The sequence below is a fragment of the Triturus cristatus genome, chromosome 4_2 (assembly GCF_964204655.1).
Source record: "Triturus cristatus chromosome 4_2, aTriCri1.1, whole genome shotgun sequence".
Lineage (NCBI taxonomy): Eukaryota > Metazoa > Chordata > Amphibia > Caudata > Salamandridae > Triturus > Triturus cristatus.
In genome coordinates this window covers 168426710-168449049 of record NC_140586.1, presented here as the reverse complement: position 1 = coordinate 168449049, position 22340 = coordinate 168426710, and the positions used below count along the sequence as shown (strand labels likewise).

The 22340-nt window shown below is 42.5% G+C and overlaps 1 protein-coding gene across 1 annotated transcript in view; it reads left to right on the top strand.

Annotated features, from left to right (window-relative positions):
• MYO1A (myosin IA) overlaps window positions 1–22340 on the top strand; it is a 357566-nt gene that overhangs the window by 160516 nt on the left and 174710 nt on the right. Inside the window, exon 12 of the mRNA XM_085600969.1 lies at window positions 13109–13195. Within this exon, the coding sequence (XP_085457095.1) occupies window positions 13109–13195 (87 nt within the window). The remainder of the gene's footprint in view (window positions 1–13108; window positions 13196–22340) is intronic.

Sequence of the window (22340 nt, the reverse complement as noted above, 5' to 3'; positions counted from 1 at the left end):
TTGAAAGTTTGACTCCGGACAGAATGATAATCCTAGAGTGAGCAGTTGTTGTTCAGCTTCATTGAGGTTGATATTGGAGAGATTGATAACTGATCTTTCATTTTCAGTCGGTCGATTTATTTTTTCTTCCAATTCTTTCTGGCTGGTTTCTTGTTGTATGCCTGATGCGCTGGTTCGCTTGCGCCTTGCTCTGCGTCTTTCCTTACGTTTGGCGTTTCTCCTCTTCCTCCTCTCATGTTTGTATTCCTTGGGCGTAGGTTGAATCGCCGCTCCTCCTGTAAAAAACTAATTTCATCACTTAGTGAGTGTTTAGTAATGTTAATGGAGGGTCCCGCCCTGCTTTGTTCTACATCAGAGCCACTGTCCACGGCTGAACTGATGTCTGAGATAGAGGATGCCGTAGCTAGTTCCAATCTTTGTTCTCTGCTATCCTGAGAGTTTATTTGGAATTTAACTGATTTACGCGGCATTTTAACAGCATCGTACTTGCGGGCAAACGTGAAGATCTGACCTCTTTCATAGTCCTGTTTGTCCCGTTGGAATTTGTACGTCTTACGTTTTTTTATTATATCTTCCTCCTTAGCAAGTCGTGCAATCATTTCATCTCTGAGTTTAGAGGAGTTAGTGCCTGATTCTAAAATCATGATTTGTCCTTCAATTTCATCGATTTTCATTTGTAAGTCCTTTCTGTCGACATCAGCATACTTGATCAGTATACACATTAGATTTTTTGAGGCATCCAGGTTACTCTCTGCCCATTCCCGTAGCATGTTTGGATTCGGATTTTCGTAGCTCGGAGCGAGCATGATTCTCAGTCCTCGTGGGATTCTGCCCACTTCTAAATACTTAGAGAGCGATCTGTGTTCCCACCACTTAGCTTGTTCCGTTTTTCTTAGCTTTTCTAGCCGTTTGTATAAGTCCTTTAAATTTGGAGGTTGGTTATGCACTTCTGTGTCTGCCATAGGTATCTGTACCTGGGGGTTGGGGCTCTCTGTAAACATAACATCCGCCGCCTCCTCCCGACTTCGTAGCATGTCAGCCGACATTGTACGCTGCATTGGGTTAAATAGCTATTTCACACGGGCTTCAAGATAAGATTAACCCGTAGCACTCCTCCGAACCAGACAATTTTGGCGTCCCCTACCTTATGCGGCGCTTGTCAGACTCGTACGCGTCCTCCGACCCGGCCGGGTCCGCTGCACCACACTCGTAGGTTTTTTCCGCCGTCCGGGGGCTGTAGGAACTTTTCCTTGCTGGAAGAGATTATTTCCGGTTCACGAACCGGAATGGCTTGACGTCCTATTGCCCAGAAAGTGGAGGGGGTCCGTTATTCCAAGAAAGCCGTCTTGGAGAAAATATATATTTCAAATCTCTCAACACACGAGAAAGAGTGGGTACTCCAGGTGAGGTAAGAATAAATTCATTTATTATTTACAGCGTTTCAGTTCCATGATGCGTTTCGACTGATCCCAGCTTTTTGAAAGTTACACTGGCCATGGGCCCTTATCTTTTTAATGGTGCAGCATATCATAGATATGGAAGACATGTTTCCTAAGTCTTTTTTCTTTTTTCACTTATATATTATAATTCATTTAGTAAAACATAATCATGTTGATGTAATACACATAATCATTTTGCTATTTTCATTAAGAAAAAAAATAAATTTAAAAATTAATTTGCTGAAAAAAAGTCTTCACACTTATTCACACATTGTTCAAAGTGTACAAGATTTTGACTTGGGAATCAAGAGGCCTAGATGGGTGAAATGATATCTTGGGTCAGTGTCCTTAATTTATTGTCGTCCAACTTACATTTTTCTGATACTTGGGGATTTTAAGGAAACCATTTCCTATCTGATCAATTGCTGATAGTCATTTCCTCATAATAATACTTCAAATATACTATATATATCCCATACAGTGCCTCCGGGTAAAACCACTCACAACAGACAATCAATATATACTAAAATTAGTTTCTTAAATATATTATAATCTATATCAAAAAGGAGTTTCTTCCCAGGACTTAAATACTGGAGAATATACAATTTCAAAATATCAATAGTGTAAATTCATCATATAAAGCCATTCATTTCATCAATAAATAAGTCAGTAATATCAGAGGAGAGGTACTAACAAACAAATTATTGAATAATGTGGACAGGTCACACCGCCTAATCCATCTACTTTATATAACAGGAGTAAGCTACTATTTAGGTGACATAGGGAGGAGGCATCATTCAATTGTCAATGGTCAGCCCAGATGCACTTCCAACTCCTCATCCTTTTTTAGCCCAGCCGGGAATTTTGTGTGTAGATCTAGGATATATCTAGACTCTAAGCGTCTCAAATTACTCCCCCTATTCCCCCCTCTTAAATTTGGGACAACTCTGTCTACTGCAAAGTAGTTCAGTAATACTCTCATGCTGATCATTAAAATGTCTAGCCACCGAGTAGGTGAAATCGTGATTTCTGATTGCTCGTTGGTGTTCCAGAACATGCTTCTTCAATGGGAAAATGGTACTCCCAACATGCATTGGGGGGCAGGGACATGATAACACATATACACAATGATCTGTGTTACAGTTATAAAACCCATTAACCCTTCTTTTTTGACCATCTGAAGTCTGAAACAGGGATACTTTCTTGATCATCCAACAGACTTTACAGTAATTGCCTTTAAAAAAACCCTTAGTAGCAGATAGCCAGGTATCTGATTTACATCTTCTTACAAAGTTACTGAGTGTCAGGGTGTCTTCCAACGTCCTACCTTTCCTGTATGCCACTGGAGGTACTGATGGTAAGTCTCTGTATCACTGTCTCACTGTATCACTTTTCACTAGCTTCAAGTTATTTCTCATGATTTGGTATACATTAGGGGACACAGAATTAAAAGATGTGGTGAATCTAGTGATAGAATTCTCTTTCTCCGTCCTGGTATTCGGATAAAGTAGCTGATTTCTAGTTATATTGCTTGATTTGTATTTTGCAATATTCAATGTTTTCAAACAATAACCTCTCTTTCAAAATCTGCTGTTCATTTTCATCACTTGTTTCTCAAATTCTTGCTCCTGACTGCAAATCCTTTTCAATCTAAGGGTTTCGCCTTAGGGAATGCTTTCTTTCAGATTCTTTGGGTGCTGACTTTTAAAGTGCAGAGTGCTATTTCCTGTGGTTGTTTTACGATAGACTGTGGTGTTGATACTCCCATCCGTCACTTGCAGCAAAATGTCTAAAAAAGTAATCTCCCTCGTAAAGTGCAGATTGAAGGTTTTACCATTGAGAACCCTTATATACTCCTCAGCCTTTTACCTGGACCCATTACATAATAAAAATAAATTGTCGATGTAACGGGTCCAGATCAAGATATTCTGAACATATTCAGAGTTAGCATCCACCCAGGCTACCTACTTCTCCCACCCGCCCATCACCAAATTGGCGAAACTGGGGGCAAAGCAGGTCCCCCATAGCAGCTCCCATCTTTTGCATACACAGGGTCCCATCAAGTATAACAATGTTATCCTTTTGAGCATATGCAAGTCATCTTTTGGAGCATGCAATTATGTTCCAAGAAGCAAGCCTGCCTCTTTTTAAGAAAATATTTGCAGGCCTGTATCCCAAAGTCATGGTCAATAGAAGTGTATAGATGTAATGAATGTGACTTCTCGCCAATAAGCCACAGCCAAACCCTGCACTCCCACTTTGGAGGCAGATATACCACTGCACCTTTAAATAATACACTTTGAGCAGCACTCCCTAAAGACGAGGAAAAGACGCAGCACTCCCTTCAGACGAGGCAAGAAAACAGATTCAGGTGCATTTAAAATAGCACACACTTTGAGCAGCACTCCCTAAAGATGAGGAAAAGACACAGTACTACCTTTAGGCGAGGCAAGAAAACAAATTCAAAATAACAAACACCAGTTTATTAATAAGGCCAAATATATGAGTAAATGCAGATTCCCAAATGTCAAGTGACTAAAATGTACAATTAGAATAAAATACAGTATATACAAGTAGCAAAGAGTAGAAAATATATACAAAATGGTTAGGAACACCTCACCGATTAAGAAACATCCTTGCCAACTCAAGCTGGGAGAGCCCTTCACCAGCCCAGGAAGGAGTTTGATCAGGACTCAAATTACATCACCTCCATAGCAATACGTCTGTTCTGTGGCGAGTTTCCATCTGGTCCTCGAAGGTTGCCAGCTGAAATATCATTACTCAACGTGAGGCGAAGCTTCTAGAAAACCTCGCCCCCTTCTCATTAGAAAAAAAATGAGCTGGCTGTACCAGTCTGCGTCAAGGCCAAGAAGAAGGCTGGCCAAGCTCCCATATTTTGACTCCAAGACAGAGTTGCACATTCTCACATCTTCCAGCCTCTATCTTGACGAAAATCCCACAAGGCCTTCCAGAGTACATTAAACAAAAACAATCGCTCAGAAAAACAAAAAGACCTTGAATGTGAATAACCCAAACAACTTGCAAGCACTGCTGCCCTTGCAGAAAAGCTGAAGCAAGGCAAAGTCAGGAAACAAGATGACATGAGGCCATGTCAAAGCCAATAGTAAGAACTCATAATTCTCATGACTGTACAACACAATACACATTTCTGCACAACTGCTTTTAGCAATACTTTATCTCACAATGTACAACACTGAGCACATGTGTGCACCACCGCTCACAACACTGCACTTCGACATTCCACACCTCTCTCTCCCTCTCACGCCTTCAAATGCACATCCCACACCTTCTGTTCTTGGCAAGACTGTTCTACTCCGTGACAGCTCCCACTGAAAGACAGCACAATTACAAGAAAAAAGAGAAGCAGGCATATGAAGGACCGTCTCATATATCTAAGCTAGGGTAAAATAAAACACTAAAATCAATTAACATGATGGTAGTCGAAGGTCATCATAGGGTGCCAAACCACAAGAGTGCCTCTTTCACTACAATATGGCGGTTATATCTAGTGTAATCATGATATATGAATCTGCCCAGACAAGATTGTTAATCTTTGTAAGTAAGTCACCGCTATCCTTGCAATACGAAGGAAGGGTTTTCGCGAATGGAAACAGGAAAGAATTTATGTAGATGACAGTATTTTCCAGAAAGTTCTCATTGGATGAAACAATAGGTCTACCTGGTAGATTCTGCAAATCCTTGTGCACCTTAGGTAATAAATAATAAATAGAATGAGGGGATTCTCGGATATTCAGATTAAAAAAAAATATATATATATATATATATATATACATGAAAAAACAAAGGTTGAAGAAACATTGCAGTTAGGTAAAAATGTCAGTTAAAACATATTGTTTTAAACAAACAAAACCACTGAAATTTGCCATTATCTCAAGTTACTATAACTCGTGTCCTAAAGTAACTATAACTCATGCCCTGAAATGCACAGTGTTTTCAGCAATGTTGTCATTTTAGATCTTGCAGTGATGTTATCAATGATGGCATAGAATGAGTCATGAGTTATGTAATATGTGAGGTAATCAGCAGTGCATGGTGAGGGGGCGCGTTATAGTTACTTGTATGACGCTAGAACCCAAACAATTCTAATTTCAGCCGGGCACTTGTAATTCTTTGCTGGATGTTGCAGAAAATGAGCTCTGACTGGTCCCCAGATATCTATAGGGCTGGACTGGGAGGACATCTGTTCCCAATAGTTATCTAGTTGTTCACTGCAATGTATTTCATCTTGTAGCCATTTGTTGAATTTGGGAGGGAGACCTCGACCCCAGTGAACAGTAACTCTTCTTTAGTCAGTAGAAGTGCAAAGGCAGTGTATATCCTAATAGCAGGTGGAACATCTTTAACATAACCCAGAAGGGACAATAAGGGGGTGCTTCTGATATTATCTGAGATCATTTCAGTTAATGCCTCCATCACAGGTACCCAGTTACCAGCAACCGTTGGGGACAGCCATACAAGATGTAAGGATCCAACTGGATCTGGTGCAGTTTGGGTTAATTCTGGGGCCCAGCCTATGCAGCACCAGAGGAATGCAATAGATTCTGTGAAGACATTTAACATTTATCAGTCACAGTTTGTAATTAGGTAAGGTGGCCCCATTTTGAGAGCAGCAGAATAGCCACTGTTCATGTTTTAGGGATGTGTCAAGGTCTGCAATCTTCTTCTCTCTAGCTTTGGAGATGCACATAAGGTGCTTCTTTCTGTATTGATGCAAAAACAACAGTTGATGGACAGAATGGAGAACAATGTCATACATTCGCCCCAGTACAGAGATCTGGGCCTAAATCCATCGTTTTTTTGCTTACCATGCTGTTCCAGTTTGAACCCAGCCATATGCAAATCAGTCTTGACCCTGTGCCTCATGGGAACAGTCCAGCCCGAACTGCCAAGCCAGGTCCTCCCTGGACTGGAAACAAGCATCCTAGGACCGGTTTCGGGGTTTCACCCCTCTTCAGCCAGGATAGCTTGATTCCAGTGGCATGGAGAGCACGGGACCCACGTCTGGGCATACCCTTCCCACTCGGGGTGACAAATGCAAAAACAACAGTTGATGGACAGAATGGAGAACAATGTCATACATTCGCCCCAGTACAGAGATCTGGGCCTAAATCCATCGTTTTTTTGCTCACCATGCTGTTCCAGTTTGAACCCAGCCATATGCAAATCAGTCTTGACCCTGTGCCTCATGGGAACAGTCCAGCCCGAACTGCCAAGCCAGGTCCTCCCTGGACTGGAAACAAGCATCCTAGGACCGGTTTCGGGGTTTCACCCCTCTTCAGCCAGGATAGCTTGATTCCAGTGGCATGGAGAGCACGGGACCCACGTCTGGGCATACCCTTCCCACTCGGGGTGACAAATGCAAAAACAACAGTTGATGAACAGAATGCAGAACAATGTCAGGTATTTTTGCATCTTTCTGTATTGAAACATACACTCGAGAGACAAGCCATCTGGAAGATGGAATATTTATCAACGTTGTCAGGGACGAGAGTATGAAGTGGGAGATGGAAAAGTATTGTTGGAGGCTTTGCACAAGTCAGAGAGTCCACAGTAAACAAAGGTGTGCAAGAGGTGTATGCCGGTCTGTCTTGGATAGCAGTGATGGGCTGGGACCCTCCGTTAGGAGTAGCCATGCGCTTTTTAGAAATGTATATACAATTTTTTTAAGTGTCAGCTAGGCACTGATCGCTGAGTTTGTGCCGCTATATATGTTTTTATTTCTTGCATGCTCTAGACTCGCTAGTGAGGGGCAATCTAGGTTTGGCAACTAAGACTATCCCAGGTATGTATAGCTACAACAGCTGGGATCTACATCTGAGCCTGTCCCAGGCCCAAACGGTTACCCTGTGTTTTTTCAAGCATAGGTCTAGTGATGGACAGGATTGTGTTGAGGGGAGTTGGATCAGTGATGGGAGCCTCAAACGAGGTATGTGTTTGGAAGGGCACAGGATGAACCCAAAAATGTGCAAAGTGCGCTGGAGCATTCAAATAATACAACTCAAAGACCAGAGCTGACAGATCAGGTCAAGTCAAGTCAAGTCATCAACACTTCTATAGCGCAAACATATCACTCCAAAGAGTCTCATGGCGCTTGCAGTGGCTGGAAGCGGAGAAAGAATTGGGAAAGATTACTGGTCAAATAACCAGGTCTTAAGCTTATTCCGAAAGCACCCTAGAATGGGGATGGATCGCAGGTCAGCGGGCAACTAGTTCCAGGAAGACGGGGCAAAGTAGGAAAAAGATCTGCCGCCCTGTCTGGTGGTGTATATTCTGAAGGGGGTGAGCAGGGACTTAGTGCTAGACCTCAGTGCCCTCTGAGGCTTGTACCAGCAAAGTTTTCTGGACCAATATTGTGGTTTCTTCCCATAAAGATATTTATGGGTGAGGCATAAAACCTTAAAGAGAATGTGCTTTCTCACTGGAAGCCAGTGCAGAGCTCTAAGACAAGGGGCAGAAGAAGTTCGTTGAGGGAGATTCAAAGTCATTTTGGCCGCAATGTTTTGTAATGTTTGGAGTTTATTTAAAAAGGATTCGTTTATGGACTGTAGGAGTGCATTACCGTAGTCCATCCGATTAGTGATCAAACCCTGAAGCAGCGGTTTTCTAGCTTCCAGGGGGATCCATTTAAAAACTCTCCGCAGTGTACGCATTATTCCGAAAAAGGAGCTGACAACATGATTAACCTGGGCCCTCGTGGACAGTTGATTGTCCATGTAAAAACCCAGGTTACGGACCACCTCCTTGGGGACAGGACAGGCACCAAGGTCAACGGGCCACCATTTTGAAGACCAGTGTTCTAGCGCTTTCCCAAAAGGTTGGTCAAAAAGGACAGTTAATGTTTCCCATCTTAGTCGCGCCAGTCTACCACCTCAAACAAATTTAGTTATACAGGATCTATACAGGATCTAAGCCTAATAAAAAAGTGTTTAGTCAGAGGAATATGAATATTGACAAATAGAGACAGCTTGCCAGCAAAGACAAGGCATCTTGATCCAGTTAACGATCTAGGTCTCTAATTTGGCAGCTGCCTTTTCATTTTGTCCCAAAGCGGACTCAATATTCCTGTTTAGTGAAATTTTAGATATTTGACAGAAAGCCCACTCATTTTCAAAGGATGTTATTCAAACAAGCACTCATGTGAGGAAGAGTTAAGGGGGAAGAGGACAAGTATGCACTATGCCCGATAGATAATCAGGTCCAAATTATAGTGAAATTTTGATGGCAAAGTCTTTAACAAGGAGGGTGATGACATCAGTGTAGAGTCATACAGTGCTTCATCTGGCCGAGAAGCTGAAATTCCTTTCTGAATTATGCTGTCTGAGCCTAGCTGCAATAAGTTTCTCATGATCGCAAATAATAAGGGCAAACCAGCACTTTTTAAAAACGTAATCTCTCGAAAACTACTGAACTGATCTACACAAAATCAAAGAAAGCACAGTCCTTGAGTAAAGTTCTACCTTCGTGCCAAATTTGTTGTAGTTCTGTTAAGCCATTTTCTTTGTATTGAACAGCAAAGGATCCTATGGCTGTTAAAATGGGAAATTGCCCCCCCCCCCCCTGCTTGCTCGATCTGAAAGACGGTTGCTGCTGCTGTTGCTGCCAGTCCCCCCACCCAAAATTTAGAAATGGCCTTGGGAGGTGTTGGTCCCCGGGGGCCCCCCGCACGCTATTAATCATGCCCCGGGGAAGTGGCTGTCCCCAGGGCTGCGGGTGTCCCCGTGGCCCCTGCAAATAATAATAACATTGCCCTCGGGACCTGGCCCACCTGGGGGCTTCTACAAAACAAAGTGTGGGAGCACACGCTTCGTTTAATTTTTTTTTAATTTTCAGAGGGATTCACAAACCCAGCGCAAATCCTGCCGAAATTGTTTTAAAAAAATGCTTTTTTGGCCCTCGGGGTCCCTGTGTGACCCCTTGAGCAGGCTTGGGGGTTAGGGTGTTTCTACCCTGCCCCCTTATCTTCTTGTTTTAATAGTTTTTTGACCCTTTTGCTTGTGACTCGGTTCAACCGAGTCACAAGATGGCTGCCAACAATTCTTGGTTTTGGAGTGTTGGCAGCCAATCAGAATGAAGCTTGTGAACGGGAGGGTTTGCGAATCCACCGCGATTACCAGATATTTATATTTTTTATTTTTAAATTTCCCAGGAACTATTGAATGGATTTACACCATTTAAAGCAAAGAGTGTAGTCTGGACCAAGAGCTACCTATCTGCCAAATTTGGTGTAATTCCGTTCTGAAGTTCGGGCTGTAGCCACGACAAAAGTTCCTATGGAAATTGACATGGAGAAAACGCGTTTTGGGACCCCCCTTTTTTCTCAGCCCCGCTTGACGAATCACCCCAAAAGTTTCAAAATAGGAAATGAAAATTAAATGAAAAGTAGTATTTATAAAGCGCTGACTGCCACTCCGAAAGGAGCATCCTGGCGCTGGTATGGAGGTGAGCGGCTCCTCTGAGGTTCTTAGATGAGAGCAAGGCAGAGTTCATCTGAAGCTCCGAAAATCCAAGTCTTTAGTGCTTTCCTATATTGTGTTTCAGATTTATGCGTTCTCAGATGCATTGGCAGTTGGTTCCAAGCTCTGGTACCTAATACAGCCATTGTTTTTCCTCCCCTAGTATCGCATCTAAAACTGGGAGGTTTGAGTAGGTTGGCTGACGATGACCTGAGGGTTCTGATTGTACTGTGAGGGGTGAATCTTGATACGAGGTATTTTGGCCCTAGTTTGAGTGAGGCTCTGAAGGTGATTAGGAGAATCTTGGAGAGTATTCTCTTATGTAGAGGGAGCTAATGAAGAGTTTTCAGGGCAGCCAATGCGGAGGACCTTCGTGGTAGTTTCAAAACCAGCCGCACCGCTGCATGTGGGACTACTTTGGAGTCTTTTTAATGTTTGTTTGTTGGCTTCTGCCAGGAGGCTGTTGCAGTAGTCTAGTCACGCCAGGATCAAGGCGACTGCTACTGATTTCCTTGCCGCGAGTGGCAGTAGATCGAAAAAAGAATACAAAGATTTTATAAGGCTGAAGCTGGTCCCTGCTACCGTCAGTGAGTGTGGTTTGAAGCTGAGGGCGGAGTCAAACTGCACTCCCAGGTTTCTTGCCATCGTTACCGTATCAGGTGGAGGTGACGTACCCTCTGGCCACCACTCGCTTGGCGAGAATGAGACCTCTTTCCCTATTGGTAAGAGTTTTATCGGTGTTGCACCTGAGGTGGTTATCCTTCATTCACTGGAAGACCTTGGTAAGGTATCTTTTGAAGTTGAGTTCGGCCTCTTTGGAGTTTTGATCTAGGGATAGGATAATTTGGGTATCGTCTGCGTAGGAAGTAACTTTGATGTTATTAGTGAGATAAGTGGAGTCATATAAATGTTAAATAACTGTGGGCTTAGCGAAGAGCCCTGTGGTACTCCTGTTGTGATGGTGCGTTCCACAGATAGGAAGGTTCCAAGGGACACAGCTTGTCTGAGCATGGAAAGGAAGGATTTTAGCCATTCCAAAGCAATGTTCGAGATACCGCAGGATTTGAGTCTAGATAGGAGAATTCTGTGTGATATGGTATCAAATGCAGCTGATAGGTCGAGTAGGATCAGCACAGCCTTCCTACCTCTGTCAGCTATTATTTTAAGAGTGTCCGTAATTACCAGGAGTGCAGACTCCTGGAAATTACGACTGGAGTGCCCCATTAGATTTGAAAAACGGTGCCAAAGATATTGGCAAATCAAAAAACTCTTTTCCTAGGGAAACTAGGTCTTAACTATAACTACCTACTGGCGACCGCCAGTAGGTAATATATATATATATATATTGTATATATATATATATGTATATATATGTGTGTGTGTGTGTACTGAAGCAAATAAAGACTAAAGGGGTGTAATAGGTGCAAATGTCAGTTCAAACATATTGTTTTAAAGTAACTAAACCACTGAAATTCACATATAGTTATCTCAAGTAACTATAATTCTTGCCTTGAAGTAACTGTAACTCAAGCCCCCACCATGCACAGTCTTGTCATCGATGATGCCATTTCAGATGATGCAGCCCAGTTATCAATGATGTCATAGATCATGTCATGAGTGATGTAATATGGTGCAGATTAGCAGTGCGTGTTGAGGGAGCGGGTTTGGGAAGAGATACAAAAAAAACGGCTGAACAGAATTACACTAAATTTGGCAGAAGGCTAGATCTTTACCCAGAAAGTGTGTTTTTTCTTGGTCCAAATCCGTTGTGATGTTTTTGAGAAATTAAGGTTCAAAATATAGTGATATCTGGACTGTTGGTGCTGTCAGAGTCCCACAGGAATTCGGCGGTTACGCAGATTGAAAAAATAAAGCATTATGACGAGAATTCTTTTTCCTAGCAATCCCTTTGGTCATGTGGGACCAATAGTGATTCTGTGTGACCAAGCAATCTGACTGTCTGGCCATAACATGAACAGAAATCTTGCGGCTGCCATTTCAGTACTTTGTCTTATTGTCCTGAGTTCATGAAAAAATGAAATACAAGGGCTGAGTAGCAGTACCTTGACACCCTTGCTCTTGCAGGGTGGAAAAAAATGTTTGTACATGCTGCATGTCTTTCAGTACTTCTGTAGGACCCAGAGTGGCCCCGTGTCGTACACTGGGACTCTTGCTTAAGGTGTGGTACTGTGAGACAATGCAATCATCAACAGGTGAAGCTTGCTCAGTCTTGCGGTACCACCAGTGGTGATTAAACTGCAGTACTATGAGAGTACTGTGGTACTGAAACAAAAAAAAAAAAAAGAAATGGGGGGGTGGGTCCATATGAGTTGGCCTCTCACAGAGGTTGGCAGCCTATGCGGGGGTGGGTGCAGGGCCCAGCCACAGGTCAGGCACTGCAGCCAACCCCACACTGTGCCCAGCCTAAGACCTACACATATGAAAATCGAAGGCATACACAGATGAAAACTTCATTGGTAGCTAATTGTGCACCGTATAACCTTTACTGTTCTAAATGCAACTTGTCTCCAGTACTACACTGACCTATTTGCAGAGCAGTAGCATGGATGATGTCAGTGATGCCATCAATGATATCATTTGAGATGTCATTACTGGAGTCATTTAACATGTCATGAGTGATGTATTATTTGAGGCCCTAAGCAGTGCATGGTGGGGGAGCAAGTTATAGTTAGATCAGTAAAGTATACCTGGTGAATTTCAGTGTTTTTCTTTCGGTTTTTAAACTTCAGTTTTTATATTTTCACAAGACCTAACTATATTGTGACTTTAACCTTTGTTTTATTCCACTGACTACATATGTGTGTGTGATTTTGTATTTGTGTGTGTTTGTAGGTATATTGCATTCTGGTACTTGTAGTTTGTATAACCCTTCGGTAAAGCTACAAGTACCAAAATTAAAAGCTTGAGCGATGGATGTATAAGTGACTCAAACCTGAAGTGAGTCAAGTTCTGATCTCTGTTATTTTATTTGCTAGGGTGCTTATGTTTTCTGTTTTTAGACTGGCTCAATCAAACATTGTCAAATTTGGCTGTCCCTCTTCACCTCCTTTGGCAGTCTCCCCAAAAGAGGCATATAAAAAGATAATCTACATAGCTGTCTGTAATTCATCCACTGCATCATGGTTATTGTGTGAACCCTCTTCTTCCATGTAGAGCACCTACGCCCGCGATGCCCTGGCCAAGAACATCTACGACCGCCTGTTCAACTGGATAATTGACCGTATAAACCAAAGCATTCGGGTGAGTTCTTTCGACATCTGAAATAATAACACCATAGGCTAGTCCACTTCTGTGAGGGATCACTGTGCAGCTCCTTTCTGAACCCTACATTGTACTGGGCTTATCTCAGCTTCTTATACTTCAGAGGTCTAGAAAATAGCTCTCAGGAGGCAGGGTAGACTGACCATACTCTGTTTGGCCACCCCTGGATCAGCTGCTATATTAAAGATTTTAGAGCTAATACCCTGCAAATTTAGTGGATTCACTGCCTACTCCAATGCAGATTTTCTAAAGGAAGAATATCTTTCTAAAGCTGCATTGTAAACTACACCTTCTGCCCTGCGGCACCTTCCTCCAGTCATGGGTGTAGCACACGGATACATTTCTGGTTGATGCGGGTGGAGAGAGGGACAGCCATTCAGCAAGTAGCTGACAATTAGCATAACTTGTGACATCACAAGAAGTTACATCGCTGGAAGCGAACCAGAAGTTGCACAACTGACATTAGTTACAAATGTCCACAACAAACATAAATCCACTAATATAACCTCAAAATAAAGACAAAGGCTTAAATATTTCTGAACTGCAAACACTTTACCTACAATTTTACTGAATTATTACACATACTCCCAATTCCTCCATAATTTCAATTTCAAATTACTTTATTTGGTAACTGATAAAGTTGACCATAAGAGTTCATATACATAAATCGATACAATTTAAAAAAAATCCAGTTCCTGATATCATAAAAATATTATAAAAGCCATTACAAAATAGACTTACGATATTTAAAAACATGTTTTAAAAATACAATTACAGAAGTGATAGTGAATTCATTATCTACAGATTGCAGAAAACGAAATGCTAATTGACATTGTCTCAGGCCTGATCTTTTTAAAACTGGAATAATCCACGTTCCTCTTGGGTTTGAATAAAATTTGCAAAAAAACATTATATGTATTGTCGATTGGGTCGAGACATCATCACATGGACATTTGCTTAAGACTCTTGACCAATCATTTGATACAGGAAAGCTCACAGTTCTATATAAAATGTTCAATCTAAACCTGGTTAACAGAAATCTTTCAAAATCATTAGTTATCAAAGTAATATACGGTTGTATAACAGTAGTTGTTTGGGTCATATAATATGTTTGAACCGTAAACTTCTTTAGCTCTAACGTTTTTCTAATTTCACCCAGGTAATGTATACAACTCGTTTTAAGATCTTTCCTGGACACAGTACACAATGTTTGTGGATCTTTATAATATTCGGGGCGGCCTAATTTTATCAGGAATATTCTTATGTATTCTAGCCATCTTACCCGACTTACTCCATCCAAAGCCAAGGCATCTGTTAATATATGGCGATTAAAAGCCGTCTCCTCTGAGGTCCAGACTTTATGCCACAAGAGGATTGGTTGGATCTTGATTAGGTCCTCTAGATAGGGCATGCCCAGTTCTTGATGGCATATATGGTTAGAAGTACTGTCTGGGACAGCCAGGAGCGACCTGAGAAACTTGTTTTCGGCAGATTGCAATGTGTTTACCCCTGCATAGCCCCATATTCCTGCTCCATAAGTGGCAATAGCCATGCTTTAGCTTTGTAAATCTGTAGCATCTCAAAAGGGCAGCGTCTGCCTAATTTTCTACTAAAGTTTTGAAGAGCCATCAATGATTTAGTAAATAATAATCTTCTGGCCTTAATCGCCTGAACCCATGAACCTGAATGGTCAAATAAAATTCCTAGATAGGAAAAAGTTATTGCACTATCTATTGGCATGGATTGTATAAAAAGGGTTTTAGTCTTCTTTTTTAATCCAGCTCCACAATTCATTGTAAAAGTTTTCGAACAATTGACTGTAAGCCCCAATCCTGACATATACTTAACAAACGTATTAACCACGTTCTGCAGTGCAATTGGGGTGCAGGCCATAAGGACTGCATCGTCAGCGTACATGAATGCTGGGATAGGTCGGGTCGATGCGTTTGGTAGATCCTTGCACTCTTTGACCAAAATGGTTTCTAGGTTGTTTATATATAAGGAGAAGAGAAACGGGGCTAAAGTGCACCCTTGTCTTACACCCCTCATCACTTTAAAGTGCTTAGAACACTCGCCCCCCCTTCAGTACCGAACCCTGGCCCTCGCCCCTAAGTATAACTGCCTTAAAAAGGTAACTATTAGCGCACCTGCTCCCATTTCCTCTAAAACCGACCAGAGCTTCTCATGGTTGACACAATCAAATGCCGCTGTTAAGTGGACAAATGTTAGATATCAATTTTTCTTTTTGGCCTTTATGGATTTATCTATAAAAATATGTAAATTTAGGCCCTGCTCTATTGTGCCCAAACCTTTTCGGAAGCTATATTGAAGATCGCTTAGTATTGTCTTCTCTTCCGCCCATAGCTGTAGCCTATCAAGCAGGACTCGCCCCACGATCTTAACTGTGGAGTCCAGCAAGGAAATTGGGCGATAACAGGCTGGGTTTGCCCTGTCGCCTTTTTTAAAGATGGGCACTATAATAGAGTCATACCAGGTCGGTAGGAAGCCTTGTTAGCAGCATGCGTTGAAAACCTGCGTTAATAGTGGGCCCCAGAATTCTATGTTAAATTTAAAAAGATCTACTGGGATCCCCTCACGACCCGCGGCCTTCCCCCCCGGCTTGAATTGATGGCAGAGTTTACCTCACTGAGGGTAAAATGTAAAGGTAAATATCTAGAAATTAAAGGATGATCGATTTCTGCCTCAGTTACCGAATTATCCTGTCCTACTTGGATCGAATCTCCATATAGACTTGAGTAATGTACGATCCATTCGTGCTCAGTTATTGCTGTTTCTATTATAGCTTTATCCGTTTCTGCCAGGAAAGGGGCGTTAACAGCCTTCCAAAAGGCTGAGGAGTCGCGGTTAACTGATGCGTCGTGTAGGGCCCGCCAAGCTTCCGCCTTTAAAGCAGACTTTCTTGCTTTTAATGCCCTCTTGTATTCGTATCTTGCCTTTCTAATATTTTCTTGATCTATCATATTTTCTTGAAGTGCTTTTTTAGGATTGGTATGGGCCTTCGTGCACTTATTGTCAAACCACCCTTGTTTAGTATTTCTATTCTTTCTGCCTTTTACTTGTAAGGTGTCACTGACAAAGTTAGAAATGGTTAAAAAATTTGTAACAATTTCCTGGTTTGATGAATCTTCATTTAAGCAAATTGAAATCTCTTCAGTGCATCCTTTCACAACTTTCCCCATGAAGGGCCCTGGGTCCACTTTTGCCCATTTAAGGGCATAACCATTTTGTCTAGTCAGGCTAATATTTTCCACAAAATGTGTAGAGTTGCCGCCAGTCTTTTTAAAATTATTATGCACCTTAATTTCCATACTAATAGGAAAATGATCGCTTAATGCAATCTCATGTGTCCAAAAGTCCTTGATGTGGGTAGAGTATTTACATGAAATGAAAACAAAATCTATTGTTGTAAAGGAACCTCGCCCATTGAAAGTCGGATGAAAGGGGACCATAGGGTAACATAAATTGTTAGCATAGCCCATATCAAGTTCAAACATGGTGTCATTTAGGAGATCTCCTTGCCTTGTATGGGAGAAGTGGGGGATACTTGAGCCCTTTTCATAACCTATGCCACAGATCTCCTTATCAGCATGTTGGCATATATGAACATTAAAATCCCCCCCCCCCAGATAACAAAAACTTCTTTAGATGAGCGAGCTTGTAAGTTATACAATTCCCCGCTCAAACGTCTCATGGTTCCCTCAAACAGTTCTGCTACCACATTATTATAAAAATTCAAGAGCACTATACAGAAATCTTTATCAATGTACATACTAATAATCTGATAGTGCTGGTCTGACACATTGAAAACTATTTTTCCTATGTTCAGAAGGTTCGAGACATAAGTACATAATCCGCCTTTAGCTCTACCAAATAATGATGGGACTGTTGGAGTGTGGAAAGTTTTATATCTTGAGATATGAATCGGCTTTACCGCCCATGTCTCCTGCAGACTAAAGATTTCAAACTTCCTAATAAAATCAAGCCACAAGGTGTTCGTAGCTTTAGAGTTTAATCCTGCCTTGTTCCAAAACAGGAACTGGCTGTTGTTGTCCCTGCCTGGGCATAGATTTTTCCCCCTACCTTCATCCTGTGTTGGTAAAATTTGGCCAGGTTGTATAGTGGAGGGTGAAATAGACAAGACCATCGTGTTCGATGCCTTGTCGGTAACAGCCTCCACGTCCCTTGTCCCTTCATCATGATAATTATGAGTGTTGTCATTAATGATCAAACGCAACCTATGCCCCCCACTAGGGATTAACTCCTCTATGCCTGTCGGATCACACTGCCCCAAAGTTATCGTTTGCTGTCAATCCACTGCCTCTAGATATGCTAATGCATCGAAACGATTGTATGTGGGAACAATCGTCAGTTGCCTGTGGCACATAGCTAATGGTGCTCCATTAGTGGGTTCAAGATTGTATAATGGCCTATAAAAATACCGTAATGGAACTACATTGATACCGAGCCCTAAATTAGGTTGGCATCCCAATCTAATCAATATCAGTTCCACCAGGGATGGAGTTTTAAAAGTCAACACCACACAGTCGCCTGACGTACTTTTCCGTCCCCTACCCACCCAGCTTACTCACCTGGCCATCTTAAATTCTACAAATAACCTCTCGGTGAGGCCAGTCCTTCCCCCAAGCCAATGCGGCGACTTATTCCTGAGTGTCTCCCATGGCTCGTCTACCTCTTGTTGTAAAATGGGAACATTAGTTAGGACCACCACATATGGGGTCGTCGCTGGTGGTAGGTCCAAGCGTGTTAAATTACTCTCTACCATGTTTTCTTTCCCTTGTCTTAAAACATTAGGAGCCTTGGATATAACTGGGACTATAGGGATGGTGGACGGAGGTGGTATAAGTTTTACATTAGTAATAGGTCGAACAAAGTTATCGGATACAGACTGTGATTGATCGCCGCTGCCGGTGACAAATTGGGTATTTAGGCGCCGTTGGTTGTTTAAAAGATCGTCTTGAATGCCAGTTTGCGCTATAATTACCCCGTTATTAAGCAACTGTAAGTTGCCTAGGCACTTTGACAACAGCTCCTCCATAGAGCCAATTCTATGTGTCAAGTTGTTTAAACTTTCCCTAAGGAAGATATCTAGGGCATCTACTTTGGTTTTTAACTTTATCACTTCATTCGGTGTGGGGGCATTAGCGCTCTCTGTAGTTTTTACCCCTTTCACTAAATGCTGCTTAGATGGTATTTTATCTTTATTATTAGTCTTTTTATTAATTTTAATCGGTGTCTCCCTATCTATTAGGTCCACTTCCCCTATGACATGTGTTGTAAAGTCTGGGTTCCTAGCCCGCTTGGTAGGTGGTTGTGTGTCGGCCTCAAGGTCACTACCTGATATATTATCAGATGTATTTACAATGCACCCGTTCTCAATTTGTGTACACCTTGGAGCCGCGATGGGTGGAACGTCTCCCTCGCTTAATGTTTGGACAATAGCTGTTTCACCCCCCAAGCCTATGTGTCCTGGCTTCATTGCCTCTTCTACATTAGTTATCTGACGCTCTACGGCCCCTACTGCTCCTGTTAAATAACTAAGCAGGGTCTGACATGGCTGGTTCCCTATTAGGGGCTGTTTCTTGTTCGATGCGCTCAATGTTTTTCTCTTCCCATGGTTATGATTACCCGGGCAGCTAGCGGTATCGACCTTCAGTGGAATATCCTTTTGATTGTGAGATATATTTGATAACTATATGTGGCAATGTATATAAGTACTAGTTTGTGATAGGCTTAATACATTATAACATCACATGAAATGACAGGGCTCCTTGCTAGTTCTAATGATACTTGCTGAAGTCAAAGACACAATACCTTTCGCCTGACAAATGTTTAGGGCCGTGGCCCAGTCCAGTCTCTTCCGGTCTGTGACGGGCAAGGATGGGCCCACCCTTGGCCCGGGCTTCGCCTGGCGCGGCCCTCGCGCATCCCGCGCAGCGGGATACCTGCAGTGATTTTAACGCACCTCCCGGTGCGCTAAGCAGCGTCAATCCGGGCGACACGGCAGGGAGTGCTGGGAAGTGTAGTTCAGGGAAATTCAGGGGGCCGTTCTCCTCACGGCTGATAAAGGCAGAATTCCTCGCACAACTGCCGTTCCCCTCACGGCGGTGATGGTATGGTGATTATGCCCCTTCGACTGCTGACCAAGTAGGAATCCGCGTTAGCAGCGCTCCCCATAATTAAAATCATTTCTGCAAGCAATAGTTGACTTTGTTGTGTAGCAGAAGTGTACATATTACACATTTCACTCAGAGTGGAGGCATAGACATGTTTACAACTCTATTTTTAATACCTCTGGTCGAGGTATCTTTTTTACAAAGATTTTGGACCTTGAAATTAATTACTTCACTATTTATAAAAAAATGGTTTGCTGCAATTTTTTATCTCGTTTACTGTGTTACATTGTATATCCCATGGTGGTATGTTCCACCCTTTTATGATTTTATGAAATCAAATAAAAGCATTTTTATACACTCAGGTATCCTTGCACCCAAAAAATGCATGTAACCTGCAAGACATATATGTGAACTCTGTCAGGTTCTAACTCATCTGGGCTCAATCTGGTATGATGTATGCATAATGCCAGATGCACCGGATGCGAAAGCAGTGCTGTAAATGCCAAATAATATTGTCTGGGAACCCACAAATTGTAGAACGGTGGTGATGGGAATGAATCCCAGAAGGGCTGGTACCATTAGAAGGACAGTCAACGAGAGTCTTGAGCCCTTTAGTAAATATTTATTAATGTTGGCCAAAAACATTCTACATTTGAGATGGTTTAAGTGACTAAGGCACCTACTGTACACATCTTTGTGCACAGCGCATACTGCTGAGATGACTTTGGTAGCTAACATATCTGCTGGGAAGATCACTGTGTGCTCTCTTGTCTCGGGTTCGACCCATCCAAATTGCTTAGTGGTTTAATATGGCTGCTGCAGAACTTTACCTCTAACATGTAAGATAAAATCGCTCAAAGGTTCAAACTTTGGTTTACAGATATCTTTGTGTGATATCAAATCGCAACTTCGAAGTCCAGTGCAGTAGCCCAGGTGGTCTTGCGCCTACTGCCAAAAGCTGCATGTCACCTGCAAGGAATCAATTTTAACCCTTGCTGATTCGTATTTAATCAGGCTCATTCTGATTATGAAATCAGATGTCTGTGGGGTTTGCACCCGATATCAGATTCTAAGTTGAGTGCAAATGGCAGTTGGTTCTGAGATTTTCCCTTCGAAAAATCCTCCACGTGTCACCTGGAGAAAATTTGTGCAGCAAAAACAAAATGGAAAGGGTATATGTAATGGTTTTATCACTCTGTAATACTGTATCCATGCGTTGTTACTCATTCTAACAGTGAAAAGCGTATAATCGGGTTCAAAAACTGACCTGGGTAAGAATATTACAAGGAGGCTGTCGACCTCAGGTTCCACGCTCTTCTGAGGTCACGCATGGGGAGCTGCATGCGGTCTCCCTTCAGTGAGCTAGGTTTGTCATCAGCTTCCTAAACAGCAGAAGTATGGCTCTTGCTAACACACAGGCCCTGCCTTCAACAATATATCAGTCCCCAAACCGTCCCACGCATTCCATCATCTTCCTACTGGTCCACGGCGATGCCTTTGTTCTCTATTACACCGGATATTGCAAACAGTGGCCTCTCCTCTTCATGTGGATTGAGGTTAGCAGAAGGACAAGCAGTCGTAGGTGTTTTAGTCCTGCTTGCATCAGATAGAGAACATGGCTTTGATGATTCTCACTCATAGGAGGATAAACCTAGAAGCTGGTGTAGGCACAGGTAGTGGGGACACGTGGAAGGAGTAGGTGATGTCTCAGTGTGGTATACGGCACCTACTATGGCTTCAAGTCACGGGTTGACATAAGCATTCCCCCTGCCTTACGGTATATCCCGGTCAGTGTTTGCAGCTGATGGGTATGGGCAACCTGTCTTTGAGGGATGGTACCCAGCAGACCACATGGTGCATTGCTGAAACCTCCTGCAGCTTTGTCCTCTAATCCGGTCATATGACTTGCATTAACAGACCTAGGTGTGGGTAGCGCCAAATCGGGACGGGGTTGAGGAGGAACCAATTGTCTCTGATGTGTAGCGCAGTCAGTTCTTATTGGCGTGAAAGCCACCTAACGACTGCAAATGCACTCCAAGATATGTACAAGGTGAGGACTGCGGCCTCCAGCTTATGCCTGGAGGCCACAGTAGGATGCAGTAACCACCACCTGTTGGCATCTTCTCCCTGTTTGTGCCTCCCACCTCATGTGCCTCTTCCCTTACCAGGATTCATCCATGTACTGCCCCGCGACAGAGGTAAAAGACAGAGACATCAGATAGCCTTTATCTCCGCTCGCTTTGGGCCACATGAAAAGGTTAAGACCCGAGCGAAGCTATTGGCTGATATTTCAGTGGTGTAAGTGGGGTCTGTGAATACATTTTCTGATCTTTCATGGTGTCAGAGTGCAAACTCATGGCCTTGTTCCATTGATCAGAGAAATGAATGAATATAAAGTTTGAATATGCGTGAAACCTTTTAATGCTGCATGTTTATTTTAGACTAAAGATCTATGGCTGTTTTCGCTAACCTAGAGGGGCACACTTCATATCAACAAGATTACTTACAGGAATTATATGTGCGATGCAGCCTATGTACAAAGACTTTGCATAGCAAATTATTAATTTGCAGATGGTAACAAAATGACCTGCTTTATGAATGTAAATTAGCAGGTCACAATTTGTGATCTCCTGTGATTGGCTGTGAATGCAGGGTTGGTGGCATGCAAGGGACAGCAGACCTCTATCCTTCAATTTGCATTCCCAGACAGGGAAAAAAAATGTAAAGCAGTCTGTGCCCATTACAGGGGCAGGTGCTGCTTTAAAAACATTGTTTCCCATTGGGAAGGACAATAAGGGTCGCATGAAATGATCCACTGGACTACTGTCTGCTCTCACAAGCCCGCCCGACACAAGTCACAAAGCTGAAGTTGTTCCATAAGGACAGCCTCCCTTTTATAAGATTCAGATTCCACCCCAACTCAGGTGTCAGCATGTGATCACTAGATGAAGGTAGCAATTGCAGTCACA